Below are 16450 nucleotides of genomic sequence, written 5' to 3'. Positions count from 1 at the left end.
AAAAAAACACTGCCACCTCTGGTTTAAATTCCCATATGGAATATAGTGGAGGACCAAATACCCAAACCCAGTACAGCCCCCACTTGTCCCATTTAATCTGTCTCAATGTGGTGGAGTTTAGGACCCGGGGAATTCAGTGCAGTGGTCCTTAGGACCCAGCATACCTCAGGACTGCCACCCACAGTGTTTCTGTTCCATTGACGGGATGCAATCAAAGTGTAAATAAAGTGTTTGGAAAGAGGAGAAACACCATCGGTCATTGGAAAAGCATTAGGCTACAGTCGGTCAACGATCAGAACAATTTTAAAGGATAACAGATAAAGTGAGAATAATGGAGCATATGAAAGGCCCTGCCCTGATGAAAGCTACAATTATTACTAAGCAACGCAGTGGTTTAATTATTGGAATACATATGTCTCAAGTGTTTTATAATGCATAGAAAGGAAAAATATATATCAAGAGAAACATTTGACTAACTGACGCTAAATACCGGATGTACTTGTTCTGACTTGCGTACAAATCCGACTTAAAAGACGGACTTAGGAACAGAACTCGTATATAACCCGGGGACTGCCTGTAATTGGGATGTCTGTCAGAAACTAATTAAGCAACTGAAATGCTGACATATGGTAATGCTTTCAAAGTGCTGATGAATGTTTCTGGAGTAACACAAGGCTGGGGGAGCTCAGCAGGTCAAACAGCAATAAGAGTCAATGTTTCAGATAGTTGAGTGGACCAGAGGTGAGAGACATAAGGGAGGTGATAGGAAGATACAAACAAAAAACCTACAGCACAATACAGGCACCTTGGCCCACAAAGTTGTGCTCTATGTACCTATCCAAAAGTCTCTTAAAAGACCCTATTGTATCTGCCTCCAGCACCGTTGCCAACAACCTATTCCACGCACTCACCATTCCCTGCGTTTTTTTTAAAAAAACAACTTACCCCTGACATGTCCTCTGTACCTACTCCCAGCACCTTAAACCTGTGTCCTCTTGTGGTAACCTTTTCAGCCCTGAGAAAAAGCCCGATTATCCACACGATCAATGCCACAAGATGAGATGAGAGGTGAGTATACTCTTTTCCTATCAACCTCTTCTTCAGTGTTTACCTTTCCATCCATCTTCTAGTTTCTCATATCACCTCCCCTTCTCCATCCCCACCTACGTACCTACCTTACCCTTCACACTGCTTCACATATCACTTTCTAGCTTATACTCCTCCCACTTCCCCAACTCCTTATTCCAGCTTCTTCCCCATTTCTTTACCATCCCGATGAAGGGTTTAAGCCAAAAATATTGATTCTATTCCATTTCATAGATGCTGTCAGACCTATTGAGTTCCTCCAGCACTCTGGATTTCCAGCATTTGCAGGATCTCTTGTACTAATGAATTTTTCTAAATTTTTGTTAGGGCAAATGGAAAGTGGCATACTTACTCTTGTGCAACAGGTTATTTGTCAAAAGACTCATGTTTTGCTGCAAGATCATTTACATTGTAAACAGTTCATAATTTTGTCATAAACATAACTGAGAAAATAGACAACCTTGGAAACAAACAATACACAAAATATGCAGTCTTAGTGAACAGTCTTTGATCAATTTCTCCATCTCCATGTGATTTTCAGGACATGAATGTGTAAGGATTGTCTAAATAATGCTAAATCTCAATTTGTTAACTGGGGCATTTTTAATATTGCACACAACTTAACCCTTTGTACATCTAAATGAATAAGAGTATTAACATCTATGGTTCACCCAATGCTGTTATTTATATTTAAAGCTTTTATTTACGTATTGAGAAATAACATACAGCTATAAGTGTACCACACATGGTGACAGCAAATCTTTTTTAAACAAACCAAATTCACAGAACTTTCCTATTCTGGGACTTTGTTTCAACTTCAAAAATAAATTCAGAGAAAAAGATAGGAGACTTAAATTTATGCTATACTGTAGTTCAACTTTGAATTTACATATAGCTCAAATCAATGGAGTATTTTGGCACTGTCACCACAGTTAAAACAGCTCAACATCATTTCTGAAAGTAAGAGAAAACTTTACTTAAGAAGACACGCTACAGAATTTTCAAATGAAAATTTATTCCCAAATGGATCCTTTCTCATGCAAAATATGACCATCGTTGGTTATATTTGTCATTGCTTCTGTGAGTACAATATCAAGCCATTTTTAAAAAACTCTGCCTACAGTGAACAACAAAGTTAAATTCACTAAGTTGATATTTTGAGATTTAACTACTCAAACAATATCTGGATATCCAAATTTGTTAGCCAATTACATTTTTTAAACATTTAGGCCTAATTACATATCTCTGTATTACATAATATACCAACATTTCTAAATTACATCATGAGTGCAGTTTCAATTTTAGATTCAAAATGTAATCTTGCAATAATTGATTTTCATACAAGTTCAAACATAATTCAGACTTTTGGGTCAAAGCAAATTAAAGAAATCCTGTACAGGCAAAAAATTATAAAGTCTGGAGGCAAAAAGTTCATGAAAAGTGAAGGAGAGCATTTAATCTGCATATATGAAAGCATATCATATCTGATGAGTTATAGGTTAAGTTGATGAACTCAAGTTCTCAAAAAACCATCATCATCCTTTTGTTTCCTTCATGGAGTGCACAGCTGCATTGGATCTTGGAATTGCTTTTTTTATTTTAAGAACTCACCAGCACATAGATCATTCTGTAAAACATTAAAAATGCAAAAATCTGTCAAAATATTCCATTTAGTAACAGTAACCAAATTCCTTTTAGTGAACTTCTTTACTAATGCATTCATCAAGTTGACAATATCACTCTCAATTTAATCACTCTTCCAGCATTAATTCTGTGCTTTCTAGAAACTATTAACTGAAATAACATTCATTTTTACAGTCCTATTATCTTAGTTTACAAATTACGTAAAATAATGGAAATCTGTCTTTCATCTTGAAAGTGACCACCTCTCCCAAATTACCTTTTTGTCCATATTACTTCTCTCTACAAATCTGTTCTTATGTACTCCAGTGCGCTGCCACATTTCCAAAGTCTTTGAATATTAAGGGAATCAACAGATAAGGAATTAATGCAGCAAAATGGCACCCAGGTATATATAGTGACCCGTGATCATCTTTAGCGGTGGAATAAGCTTTTGTGTTCTCCAACACAAGCAAGCCAATGAACTTTCCAGTTGGTATCCAATTTTCCTCTGTTCTAATCCCGGGAGCTTCCATAGGAAAAAAGAATAAGCAGCGAGTTTGATTAATAGGATTTGATGTTAAAATCCCTAAAGTTTCTGCACTGCACTTGACTTGAGTGGAAGTAGTTCTTAAAGATGACCACTAGATGATGTTACTACCATTACGACACATCTTCAGTTGTTTACCTCAACATCACTGGGTGTTTCGGCCTTTTATCACAAGACACCCTCAGCCGAGGCAGGCCCACCACAGGCTGATCAGACCTGGGTGTGTGTCATATGGTTAGTGTCTAGATGGTCACTTGGCAGCCCAGACAGCCTCCCTTCTTTTCAGCCTCAGCCAGTGACCGCTCATTTCGGCAGCATTAGCAAGTGCTTTGATTGCCTTCCAATGGGCCTGCCCGACTCCTACTTCCCTCAGCAGCCTTACAGTGGAACTGGCTACAAAGCCTCTGCACCCCACCTCAACTGGGCGCACTTTTACGTTCCAGCCTCGCTCCTTTGCTTCAACTGCAAGGTTGACATATCACAGACTTTTCTGTTCATAAGCCTCATCAACAGCATCCTCCCAGGGAACCATCAACTCAGTGATAAAAGACGTGCCGCCAGGAGTTGGACCAAAGGACCAGGTCAGGCCGCAGGTTGGTCATTGCAATTTCAGACGGGAAGGTAGGTTTCTGGCCTAAACTGACACGCATTTCCCAGACCCTGGCTGCACTCAGTGGGCATGAGTCGTGAGGCAAGGGGTTAGACACCGGTTTCTCTCCTTCCTGGATGAAGGATGGAGATGTGGAACCATTATCTGGGCACAGAGGCCTGCAGTTGGTGGTTACTCTCTTACACTCAAGTTCAACTGCCAAACACCCCAGCACTTGGTTGTGTCACCAGATGTATCTGCCTTGTATTAGGCTGGTCTTGCAACTAACCAAGATGTGCTTGAGGGATGCCAGAACTGCACACAGAGAACAGGCTAGATCCTCTCCCAGCCAAAGATTTAGGCTTGTAGGAGAGGGCAGGACATCATACGTTGCTCTGATGATAAAGTTCAATCTATTTGACTCCATGCTCCACAGCTCCATGTGAAAATGTAATGACATCCTTCACTCACCATTAACTAATTCTATTTATTATATATGTCTTCAATCCTTAACATAAAAGTTGATCAACTTTCACAAGGATTAAACTTGGTTTATTCCATTGTTTCAAACCTCACAAAACATTTACAGATCCTTCCAATATTTAAAACACCTCTCCAGTGACTGTCCATGGTTTCTTATCCAATCTGATTTTGCCATCCCCTCTAATCTCAAATGAAAAATCACAAATCTTTGGCTTTTCTAAAAATGACACAAAATAATTTATTTCATACGAGACTTTTCTCTGAACAATTCCTCATTGTATATCTAGCCCTAATTTGGTGAAAACTTGAATGCTTTCCACACTGGACTTAACAGTGGTGCAAAATACATAATTGCATGAAGTGAGATTGGTTTACACAATAATTTTCAGCCAGGACAGGATGACCTGACAGTTTTATTCACCGATCACACCACATGAAAGTATGAACCAATCTAGTAAAATAAATGCAGCCAAGGTATTGGGCAATAAAACCAATTTTGCTGCAGTACTCAGGATTTGAGCATCATCTAACCACATCTTGAAAATTAGCCAAATATGTGCTGGATTTCAAGCTTTATTATGGAAATTCACTAAAGAATTACATTATTTCCCTTTCTCTTTTATTATCCGCAGTGTTTCAAATCCTGAGCTTAATATTTACAAATCACAATTTCTCATTTCTTCAATTTTCAGTTTTGTGCTTTGCTGAAGTTTCTCAATGGAAAATACTCAAAGGAAAGATGAAAAATTATGCCTTTACCTTAACACTTTAAAAAAAATCTATCAGTCATGCAAAATATTTTGGTGGTGCACAAGGAATAGAAAATGGGTGAAAACATATTCAAGAGTGTAATTCACTTTGACATCAACTTACCCATATAAGTAGTAAAAGAAGGACAACAGATAAAATGCTAGTTTGCACCATCCTTCCTTCTGACAATATGCTAGTATATCAGCATTCATAATAGTGGTTGGATCATACAGGCCTGGAACACTCATCACTGGTCTTGTCATGTACCTGCAAAGAGAAATATCCTGATTAAAAAAAGAAAACATTGTCAAGTAACGTGAAAATCTCATTTTCCATTATTGAGTTTAAAACCGATAAAGATAAAAATCAATAAGCACTAAATTTTAATCATTTATAAAACACGGGAATAATAGGATAACAACCACAACCTGCTAGTGTTAATACTAGAAGAGCTCTCCTAGCTTTCTGCAACTAAAACTATCAAAATTCTCTATTCCCTTCTCCTTTGGTCCTATACTTGTCCAGGGTATCCTTCAATTCATTAATGCTATTCTTTTCAGCGACTATGTGGGTCAAGTTCCATATTCTCAAAAGAAAAAATTTACTTGAATTACCTTCACTTACCTCCCTTCCCCTCCCCACCACCTTATTCTGACTTCTGTCCCCCTCCTTTCCAGTCCTGTCGAAGGGTCTCGGCTTGAAACTTTGCTTGTTTCTTCCCGTAACAGATTGCTGCCTGACCTGTATCGTTCTTCCACCATTTTGGATATGTTAATCCAGGTTTCCAGCATCTGCAGAATCTGTCATAGTTCTAAATTCCTTATTGGATTTCCTGGTGACTGAATGAATTATGCTCTACCTCACAAATCTTCCATTAACTACTTAAGATCCATAACTTTTAAAGATTACTAGGAGATCACCTTCAGTGTTTTCTCAAAAGAGACCAGTTTGTTCATCCTTTTCTGACATACAAATTCTTGCATTTCTTGGTTCATCCTTCTCTATACCTTCTCCAGATTTGTTTCTAGCTGTATCAACCAAAACAATATGCATTGTTCCAACAGCGGCTAATCAAGGTTAATATAGGTTTAGCATTACTTCGTTATTTCTCAAAATGAACCACTGAATTCAATACACATTTAAAAATAAAAATTGCTTTGTGAACCTGTGTACTTTTAGTGACTGATACTCTATAAATCATTTATTCAAAACAAATTATATTTTATAGGATTTATATAGTATCACACATTTTCATATACTTCAGTGAGGGATGAGAACACAATTTCACTTGATTGAAATAGGGTTACAGTACGTTAACTACACTGTAACCATTCCTGGTACAATCAATATACACTCAGGTAACTCTATTAGGTACACCTGCTTGTTAATGCAAATTTCTAACCAGCCAATCACGTGGCAGCAATTCAATGCATAAAAACATGCAGACATGGTCAATAGGTTCAGTTGTTTAGAACATAGAAGAAATGTGTTGTAAGTGACTTTGACAGTGGAATAATCGTTAGTACTACACTGGGTGGTTTGAGCATCTCCGAAACTGATCTGGGATTCTCGTACACATTCTCTAGGGTAGTGGTCACCAAACTTTTTATGCCCAAGATCCCCTACCTCGGCCTTAGTGAAAGGCAAGATCGACCCCAGATCTATTAGTCACACGCATGCACACCGGGGTAGAAAAGACTGGAAGTAAAACCCCACAACCCAGAAGTAGAAATAATGTATAAACACCAGGGATACCCACCCTTTTTTGCACCGCGGACCGGTTTAATACTGACAATATACTTACTTGCGGACCGGCTGACGGGAGGGGGGGGGGGGGGGGGGAATGTTAAACACGACCGAATACAGCGATACTCGAAGCAGGTGCCTTATGTCCAGTCTATTCTGCAATTTAGTTTACATGGCTCTCAGCACTTAGCTTCTGTCCCACTTGCTCACATTTTTTCCGCTCACAAAACTCAACGGGTTTGGCTTTAAGTTCAGGGTGCTTAGACCCAGGGTACCGAAGCAGTTTTGAGGGCTTCATTGCCTCATTAGACAGCCACCGGGCCCGAACTGCAGCCTCCCGCCTGCCTGCCACCTTGGCCAGATGTGGCTGGGGTGAGAGGACAAGGTGAGGGCCGGAGGTCCCCGTGCCGGGGCCGCAGCGGTTGCAGTTCAGAGAAAGCAACCGACCCAGGAGTGCGACGGGTGCCTACCCACCCCCCTTGTAGGATCCATCGACCGACAAAAGTTTGTTTCAGTACATCGCAGCAAGGTAGCTGCTCTGCTACTTACGAAACTCTGAGCCCAAATTAGGTCGTCTGCGAATATTTTAGCACCAGGTTCCCTACGAACATTCGGTGTAGTAAACAGGTTGAGAGGTGACGCCCAACTGTCCGCATTCCAGGTCGGTAGCAATGGCACTTCCCGCCAGCCGCGCGAGGCCAACCAGTGATCCCTGGCGCGAGGGTGTCACTACGTTTAGGTGACTGATGACCTTGCCTGGGGTCACGTTCAACAGTAGGCATGACAGGGAATGAGGAAAGGTGCAGCTGACTCATATTGTTTCCTCGCGGCCCGGTGGTTGGGGACCACTGAAGTACACTGTGTAGAGCGGGGGAGCTACACACATGCACACTGGGCAGAAAGAACGGAACTAAAACCCCGCAACCTGGAAACAATCTCTCAACAGTATTTGTGTATTTATTTTTCTTTACTTTTTTTTCCGGGATCTACTGGGAAAGTCTCAAAGATCGACCAGTCCATCGTGATCAATGGGTTGGCGACCACTACTCTGGAGCAAAGGTTTCCAACCTGGGGTGCAAGACTCCAACGCATAAAAAATATTAAGAACCCCAGCTATAAAACATACAGTGAGTTCTGAGGAGAATGGCCAGTCTGGTTCAAGCTGACAGGAAGACAACAGTAACCCAGATAACCACAGGTTACAACAGTGATGTGCAGAAGAGCATCCCTGAATGCACAACATGTAGGAAATTGAAGTGGCTGGGCTACAGCAGCAGAAAACCACATCGGGTCTCCTTAGATACTCCTGTACCTAACAAAGTGGCCACTGAGTGTACTGGGTAGTTTGGTACAATCAAACATTCCTCTTCCATCAATTTAAAAAATTGAAGGTCTCTTCAATTGAGTGTTTAAAATAATGAAAAAGCTCAGTAGAAACCATCACCTGGTAAATAGTTTATTACTGTCACGTGTACCAAAGTACAGTGAAAAACTTAGTGAAAACTTTTTTTTGCATATCATTCATATAGATCAATTCATTTAAACAATGCAATGCATACTAAAACAATAACAGAAGGCATAATTCAAGTTACAGATAAAGTGCATTGCAGGTACACAATAAGACGCAAAGTTGTAATGAGGTAGACTGCGAGGTCAAGAGTCTCCTTTTGTACTAGAGATCTATCCAAGTATTAAAACAGTGGGACTGAATCTGTCCCTAAGCCTGGTGCTACATGCTTTCCCTCTTTTGTATCTTCTGCCTGACAAGAGGGAGAGGAGCGAATGACCAGGATGGGTGAGGGTTTTGATTATGATAGTTGCTTTACCAAGGTAATGAGAAGTGTAGACAGAACCCATGGAAGAGAGGACGGTTCCCATGATATGTTGAGCTGCATCCACAACTTGTTTCTTGTGGTCATGGACATACCAAGCCATGATGCATTACTACATACACCGATAAAAAAAATGGTAAGGGTCAAGGGGGAAATGCTAAATTTCTTTAGCCTACTAAGGAAGTGGAGATTTTGTGGCTGTAGAGTCTACAGGTGATGTTCACTTCTAAGAAATGAAGTTCTCAACTTCTCAACCTCAGCTCCAGCGATGTAAGCAGGAGCAGGTGCACTACCTCCCCTTCATAAAGTCAATGACCCAGCTCTTTTGTTTTACTGCCATTGAGGAAAAGTTTGTTGTCATGACACCATGTCACTTAGGCTCCCCATCTTTCTCCTGTACTCCAGCTCATTATTATTTGAGATACGGCTCATTACAGTAGTATCAACAAACTTGAAGAAAATGCTAGCGTATCTGGCTATTCAGGGAGTACAGTAGAGTGCTGAGAATGCAGCCTTGTAGACATCAGTGTTGAGAATAATTGTGGCAGAGGTGTTGTTGCCTGTTCTAGGTAACAGTCTAGTGGTTAGAAAGTTAAAGATCCAAGAGAGGAGCTGAATCTCAGATCGAGGAGTCTGGAGATGAGACAGCTTGAAAATTACAGTCCTGAAGGTGGATCTGTAATCAATAAACAATAGTCTTAGATGCCTTTACTGTACTGATGCTCCAGAGATAAGTGCAGGGTCAGGGAGACGATGCCTGCCATATACTGCTTCGGCAGTAGGTAAACTGCATTGGGTTGAGGCTGTATGGATTTAATGCGCATCATAACCAGCCTATGCCAAAAATAGAGTCAGATCCACTGGGTGGCAGTCATTAAATATTTCTTTTTTTTTGGTTTCAGGATTATAGTGGTCTTTGTAAAGCATGTGGGAACCTCAGATAGAAGCATGGAGAGGTTAAAAATGTCCGATAATCTCCCCACCAGCTGATATGCGCAGGATCCAAGAACACAGACAGAGACACCATCCTAGCTAGGTACTTTCTGCAGGTTCACTCTTCAGAAGACTGATCTTACATCCATAATAGTGACTATTTCAGATGCATTGGATGCTGTTGAGGCAGGTTTAATTTAGAGGATAATATTAGAACTTGATTGTTTATATCAATGATTCAGGAAGCTTTTTTATAAACCATACAATATGCCATGTATCTGGTGGAAATATGGCTTTTTAACCCTTTCCACAGGGCTATAAATGGTCATAAATAAATTCATAAAATCAAAATTGAGAAAACACTTTCATTAGGTAAAGAATCAAGGGATAGAGATAAAAGCACTTAAATGAAAATATATTTGCATAAACAAAGTTTGTGAGCCTTTGCAAATACTTGGTTTTCTGCATTAATTACTCATAAAATGTGTTCTAATCTTCATCCAAGTCACATTAATAGACAAACACAATCTGTCTAAACTAATAACACACAAACAATTGTACTTTTCATGTCTTTATTGAACACGTTGTTTATTCATTCACAGTCCTGGCTGGGAAAAAGTATGTGAACACTTTATTTAATCACTGGTAGAACCTCCTTTAGCAGCAATAACCTCCACTAAATGTTTCCTGTAGTTGTTGATCAAATGTGCACAACGGCGAGGAGGAATTTTGGACCATTCCTCCATACAAAACTATTTCAGTTCATCAGTATTTTGGGGATACCTTGCATGAACAGCCTTCTTCAGGTCATGCCAGAGCATCTCAATTGGGTTAAGGTCCTGGACTTGACCATTCCAAAACACAAATTTTCTTCTTTTTAAACCATTATTTTGTTGATTTACTCTTGTGTTTCTTGTTGCATCATCCAACTTCTATTAAGCAGGTGACTGACTGCTATGCAGACATTCTCCTGTAAAATGTCTTGATACAATTTTGAATTCATGTTCCCTCAACAAGTGTAAGCTGTTCAGGCCCCAAGGCAGCAAAGCAGCTCCAAAACATGATGCTCCTTCCACCATGCTTCACAGTTGGGATGAGGTTTTGGTATGTAGTGCCCTTTTTTCTCCAAACATAGTTGTGTACACTTCTGCCAAAAAGTTCAACTTTTGTCTCATCTGTCCATTCAACATTATCCCAGAAGCATTGTGAAATATCCAGATGGTCTTTTGCATCTTTGAGATGTGCAGCAATGTTTTGTTTTTGGAAGGCAGTGGTTTTTTTCCCCATGGTATCCTTCCATTCTTGTTCAGTGTTTTTTTTAAAATAGTGGACATAAACAGAGACTTTAGCAATTTCCAGAGATTTCTGTAGGTCTTTTGCTGTTACCCTTGAGTTCTTTTTCACTTCCTTCAGCATTACACGTTATGCTCTTGGTGTGATCTGTGCTACTCTCCTAGAGTAGCAATGGTACTGAATTTCCTCCATTTACAGACAATTTCTCTTACTGTGGGCTGATGAACACTCAGGTCTTTAGAAATGCTTTTGTAGCCTTTTCCAGCCTCATGCAACTCTACAATTCTTCTTCCAAGGTCCTCTGAGAGCTGGTTCAAACAAGGCTTGATGCACATACAGATCAGGCTATGTCAGTAATCTGACTTGTGTGTGTCTTTTTTAAGGGGCAGGGCAGCTCTGCAACCCAATCTCATCTCATTGACTGGAACACCTGACTCCAAACAGCTTTTGTAGAAGGCATTACACACACTACTTTGAACCTAGACTATGATTGTTTAAATGATATACTCAGAATTGACAGAGTAGTATAATTGTTTGTATGTTATTAGTTTAGGCAGACTGTGTTTGTCTATTATGGTGACTCAGATGAAGATCAGCTAACACTTTGAGTAATTAATGCAGAAAACCAGGTAACTGCAAAGGGTTCACAAACTTTTTCTGCAACTGTACATCAGTGTGATTGAATGACAGAATAGACTCGATTTTATACACACAAATAAGAAACTCAAAAAATCAAGCTTATTTGCTTTGGATCTTTTTTGACAGTTCAGTTTTCATGCAGATATGCAAAGTGTTGGGAAACATTCAAAGAAAGAAAGAACAGGTTATTAACTCACAATGAGTTATTAATCACCAAATACCCTTTGTCATTCCTTCCACCATGCCATACCATCATGGATAAAGAATGATTTGTATACAGGTAGAAAATAGTAGTTCAGGTTCTTAAGATCTATTTTTAAAGCAGTAAGTAGTGACTTATCCTTTCGCTCTATTTATGATGCAATTCTAAACTATTAGCATGTTGTAAAATAAAACAATGGAAAACCATCATGGTTTTGCACCTTAGAATATGATGACCTCAGCACCATGAGGGCTAAAAGCAATTCCAATATTATTGTCATACTTCCAATTCCAGAATCTACTTGATTCTTTTGAGGAAAACTTATGAAAATGTTCTTTCATGGGAAAGGAAACAAACAAAAGTAGTAGATACCAGGTACTACCCTGCGGTTTGTGAAAGAATCAGTCAAAATGGCCCAGTATTTTTCTGGATATTATTGAGGTGCACCCCTCTGGAAACCACTAAAAATTCCACTACTTACTAACTGTATACTGTGTATCATGCCTGGAGCTTTAGAGCAACCTAGATGTCAGTTTGAAATATTGGATAATGGAGTTAATGCTGCTTCCACTAAAAAGAGATTTTTTTTTTAATGCAGACTTTCATGAGACCTTGCAATAAACCTCCACCACAGATTAACAGAAAATCTTGTAAGCTTTGTTGAAATCCAAAATGTCATACTTAATATTTTTCCAACATGAGAATCATAAGTAGCAGTAATACAAGGCTAAATCAGCCCCTTGAGTGAATCTAGCAATCTGTAACATCTTGTCTGGTTTTAAACACAACTTTCCTATGATCCCTCTCATACCCACCAACTCCTCCTTTGTTCAATAATGAGTAATAATATCAGAATATTTAATGTATTTACCCCCACAGCTCCCTATAGGAAAGAACTGTTGAGTCACAATCTGAAATGGATGAAACTATGCCCGATTCTAGATACCCCCATTCTCCAAACGTTCACTTTGTCAATCAAGAATCTTGTCTTTCAATATGATCACCTCCCATTTTTTTCTTTGCTCCAGCAAGTATTGTCACAATCTCCTCAACTATTCTTCATGTCAATCCTGTCATCCCAAGAATTAATCCGGTGAACCTTCACTACATTGCCTCTAAAGCAAAAACATTGCTTAAACCAGCAGAACAAAGCTGCTCATAATCCTCCAGATGTAGTTTCATTAGCATCCTACAAAGTTGCATGAAAACTCACCTATGGTTATACTCCATGCTCTTTGTAACAAAGGTCAACATTCAACCACCCTTCCTAATTATTTGCTGACACTGTGTTTCATGTATAGTAAAATACTGATGATCTGCTGTCTGACTCTTCAGGAATTTCAATGGTTCAACTTGGCTCGCAACTGTCATTTCCCCACACTGGCCTGGCACTTTATTCTTTAAACGTACTGGAGTCACTGCAAGATTTAATACAATGTAGTGTAGTATATTATATTAAAGTTAAAGGTGAATTAAAATTGTGTGGGATAGCACATTATTTAAAATGGCATGAGCTACAAAATGTTGCAATGCACAAGGATCTGGAATCCTAGTAAAACACCAATTATTGCACATGTTTGGGACTATGGTGGTGCTACACTGTCAAAAGTTCCCTTTATCCTACAGATAATGAAATTTGTTAGATACATGGACTTGAGGTTCTCAATATCATCCTGAATGCTTACTCTCATATTGGAGGGAATATGGTGAGGATATTGCATTTTTTGATGGAGACTGAGAACACTGGTATTATAGATAGTGTAGATGACTGGCAAAGAATACAGTGGAATATAGATCAGTTGCAGATAAGGGCAGTGAAATTGTAAATGGAGCTTAACACGGCCAAATGTGAAGTGTTGCACCTTGGCAATTCAATGCAATGAGACAGTACAATGTTAACAGCAAAACTCCTAATAGTGTTGATGAGCAGTGGAATCTTCAGGGTCTAAGTTCATAATTCCCTGAAAGTGATTACATAGATTGATAGGGTGAGAAAGGTGGCATATTTATTTATTATTGAGATACAGCATGGAATATACCCTCTCGGCCCTTCAAGCTTTGCAGCCCAGCAAACCCCAATTTAATCCAAGCCTAATTTACATTGACCAATTACTCCACAATGGTAAGTCTTTGGACTGTGGGAGGAAACTGGAGCACCCAGACGAAACCCACGTAGTCACAGGGAGAATGCAAAAACTCCTTATAGGGTAACAGTGGAAAAAACCTAAGTCGCTGGTGATATAAAGTGTTGTGCTAACCACTACACCACTATGCTGCCCTTTATTATGGCAAGCTTGTCTTTATTAGTTGAGGAATTGAGTTCAAAAGTCAGGAAATTTTGTTGCAGCTTTATGAAATTTTTGTAAGGTGACACCTTTTTTGCACGCAGTTCTGGTTGCCCAATTATAGAAAGGATATCGAGGAATGAGTGCAGAAGAAGTTTACCAGGATGCTGTATGGATTAGAGAGCATGTGCTACATTCTCTGGAGCGGCGTAGGCTGAGGGGAGGTCTGATAGAGGTTTCTGATTATGAGAGGCATAGATGGTCAGACAGTATCTTCTTCCCAGGGTTGAAGTATCCAAAACCAGAAGCATGCACTTAAGGAGAGAGGAGGTAAATTATTTATTTATATAGACATAGACAGTGATGGGTGCACTGGAATGTGCTGTCTGGAATGGTGGTAATTGCAAATATATTAGGGATTTATAAGATACATTTAGATGGGTACATGAATGTGAGGGAAATGGAAGGATATGAATATTATATAGGCAGAAGGGATTAGTTTAGTTTGCCATTCAATTACTGATTTAATTGGCCTGACACAATATTGTGGGCTGAAGGGCCTGTTCCTGTGCTGTACTGTTCTATGTTCTATTCCTGAAAAGTTTCCTGTCCATCTGTTGACATCTTACTATGACAGAAGTCAAAATTGAACATGTGTTTAGGCAAACAAATGAAACGGCCCATCCATCAAAGCAGGCGAGAGTGTAAATGAGGCCCCAATGCTGGGAGAGGACCCAAGATAAAGTGAAAAGATTTTGTTTGCACGAATCTAGACAGGTCAATCCATACATAGTAAAACATAAACACAGAATGCAGAACATAGTATTTGTTAAAAAGAAAATCCAGTGCAGATAGTCAAAAATGGCAAAAGCTACAGTGATGTAGATTGGAAGATCAACAGTTCACCTTTATGGTACAAGAGGTCAATTGAATAATCTAATAACACAAGGATAGAAGCTGTCCCTCAACCTGGTTATACATGCTATCAAATGTTTGCGAACTTTGTCCAACAGGAATGGGAAGAGAGAATGACCATTGCCAGAGGGGTTCCTGATAATGTTGGCAGCCTTCCCAAAACAGCGGGAAGTGTAAACACAAGACACCTCAGATTCTGGCATCTGGAGCAATAAACAAAGTGGCAAGTGTAATCAGAATAAAGACTTTTATGCTTCCCTGATACAGCTTCCATGTCACTCAGTTTTATTCAGTCACAACAGATTATATGTTATTGCTCAAAGCAATCCCATTTCCTCACTACTTTTCCCTGAAACATGTCCACATTCCCATACATGTTCAATCTGATACAATTCTAACAACTGAAAGTTATCATTTACATAATGACAGCAACTTTATAGTTGGACTTAAAATTCCAAGAATAAATGCAAGACCGGATTAAAATCTAAATAATTTTATACTAACAGCTCAATTATCACATTTTCATGAATTAAATTTCTTATTCTGATGTCTACTGCACTTTTAAGTTATCAACATGCTGGTCTTTAAATATTCCTATCTAAAAATTGATAAGATCTGTTGGGCTATAAAAGAAAAATCACATGGAACAAAGACAGAAAGAACAAAGTTTTACCAAAAATGCAAATAAACTAACAAATAAGTGATGCGTAACTAACATGGTAAATTCAATTACTGATACAAAATGAAGAAACACTGATGTAAAATACCAGACAATATTAACTTACCTCCAAATATGATAGCCCAGCAATGGCATATTGAGACCAAGTGTAAGCCATTCAGATGCACAGAGAAACATGACACAGAAGAAGGCATGGATAAGGTACTCGGGAAGTACCAGCTGAAAAGAAAATCTTAAAATGAGTATGTTTTATTATATTTGCTTACAGTTCTAAAAGCTGGGCAAAAAATCCTAATCTTTTGTTTTATGTAAGTATCCTATAGCAAGAGATTTCATAGTTACCAAAGCAATAGACTTTTCCAGTGGGGCTCATTTTGAATACAAAGGATTAATTATTAAAAGTGCTATATCTGGTGCTCAGTAAAACATATTAAAATACTGCTGTTTTAATTATGGGCACCAGAGTCCATTCAGCCAGAGTAAAGAAATTTAAATTATTTTCTTTGCTAGTTTTACGAGTTCCAGAAGTCTCAATTTAGTTCTGAATATATGCAAATCCATAATACTAACCATAATCCAGCACTAATCAGTGTCAAATTAGCAATTTCAAAAACCACAGGGAAGCTGAAAGACTTTATCAAGGACCTATCCATCCCATGTAAAATGAGTCATTTACCAACACTGTTTGAAATATGGGAGAACAGGTTAGATCATACCCTATATATATATATATAAAACCCTGCATGGAATTAAAAGGAAATAAAAGCATGCACTTCAATTGAAAAAAAATAAAAATAAAATTTTCTAAAGAAGCATTTACATGCCCTGTCAAGGTTGTAAATGTGATG

The 16450-nt window shown here is 38.8% G+C and overlaps 1 protein-coding gene across 1 annotated transcript in view; it reads right to left on the bottom strand.

Annotated features, from left to right (window-relative positions):
* Positions 1-2081: 2081 nt before the first annotated feature.
* The window catches only part of cnih1 (cornichon family AMPA receptor auxiliary protein 1), a 28744-nt gene continuing 14375 nt past the window's right edge, over positions 2082-16450 (bottom strand). The window contains exons 3-5 of the mRNA XM_059957777.1: positions 15709-15821; positions 5202-5345; positions 2082-2713 (exon numbers count right to left, since the gene is read on the bottom strand). Coding sequence (XP_059813760.1) covers positions 2686-2713; positions 5202-5345; positions 15709-15821 — 285 coding nt within the window. The 3' untranslated portion in view covers positions 2082-2685. The remainder of the gene's footprint in view (positions 2714-5201; positions 5346-15708; positions 15822-16450) is intronic.

This window comes from Hypanus sabinus, chromosome 2 (assembly GCF_030144855.1).
Source record: "Hypanus sabinus isolate sHypSab1 chromosome 2, sHypSab1.hap1, whole genome shotgun sequence".
In the NCBI taxonomy this organism is placed as follows: domain Eukaryota; kingdom Metazoa; phylum Chordata; class Chondrichthyes; order Myliobatiformes; family Dasyatidae; genus Hypanus; species Hypanus sabinus.
The sequence above is the reverse complement of the archived record's forward strand: the minus strand, read 5'-3'. Positions and strand labels throughout refer to the sequence as shown.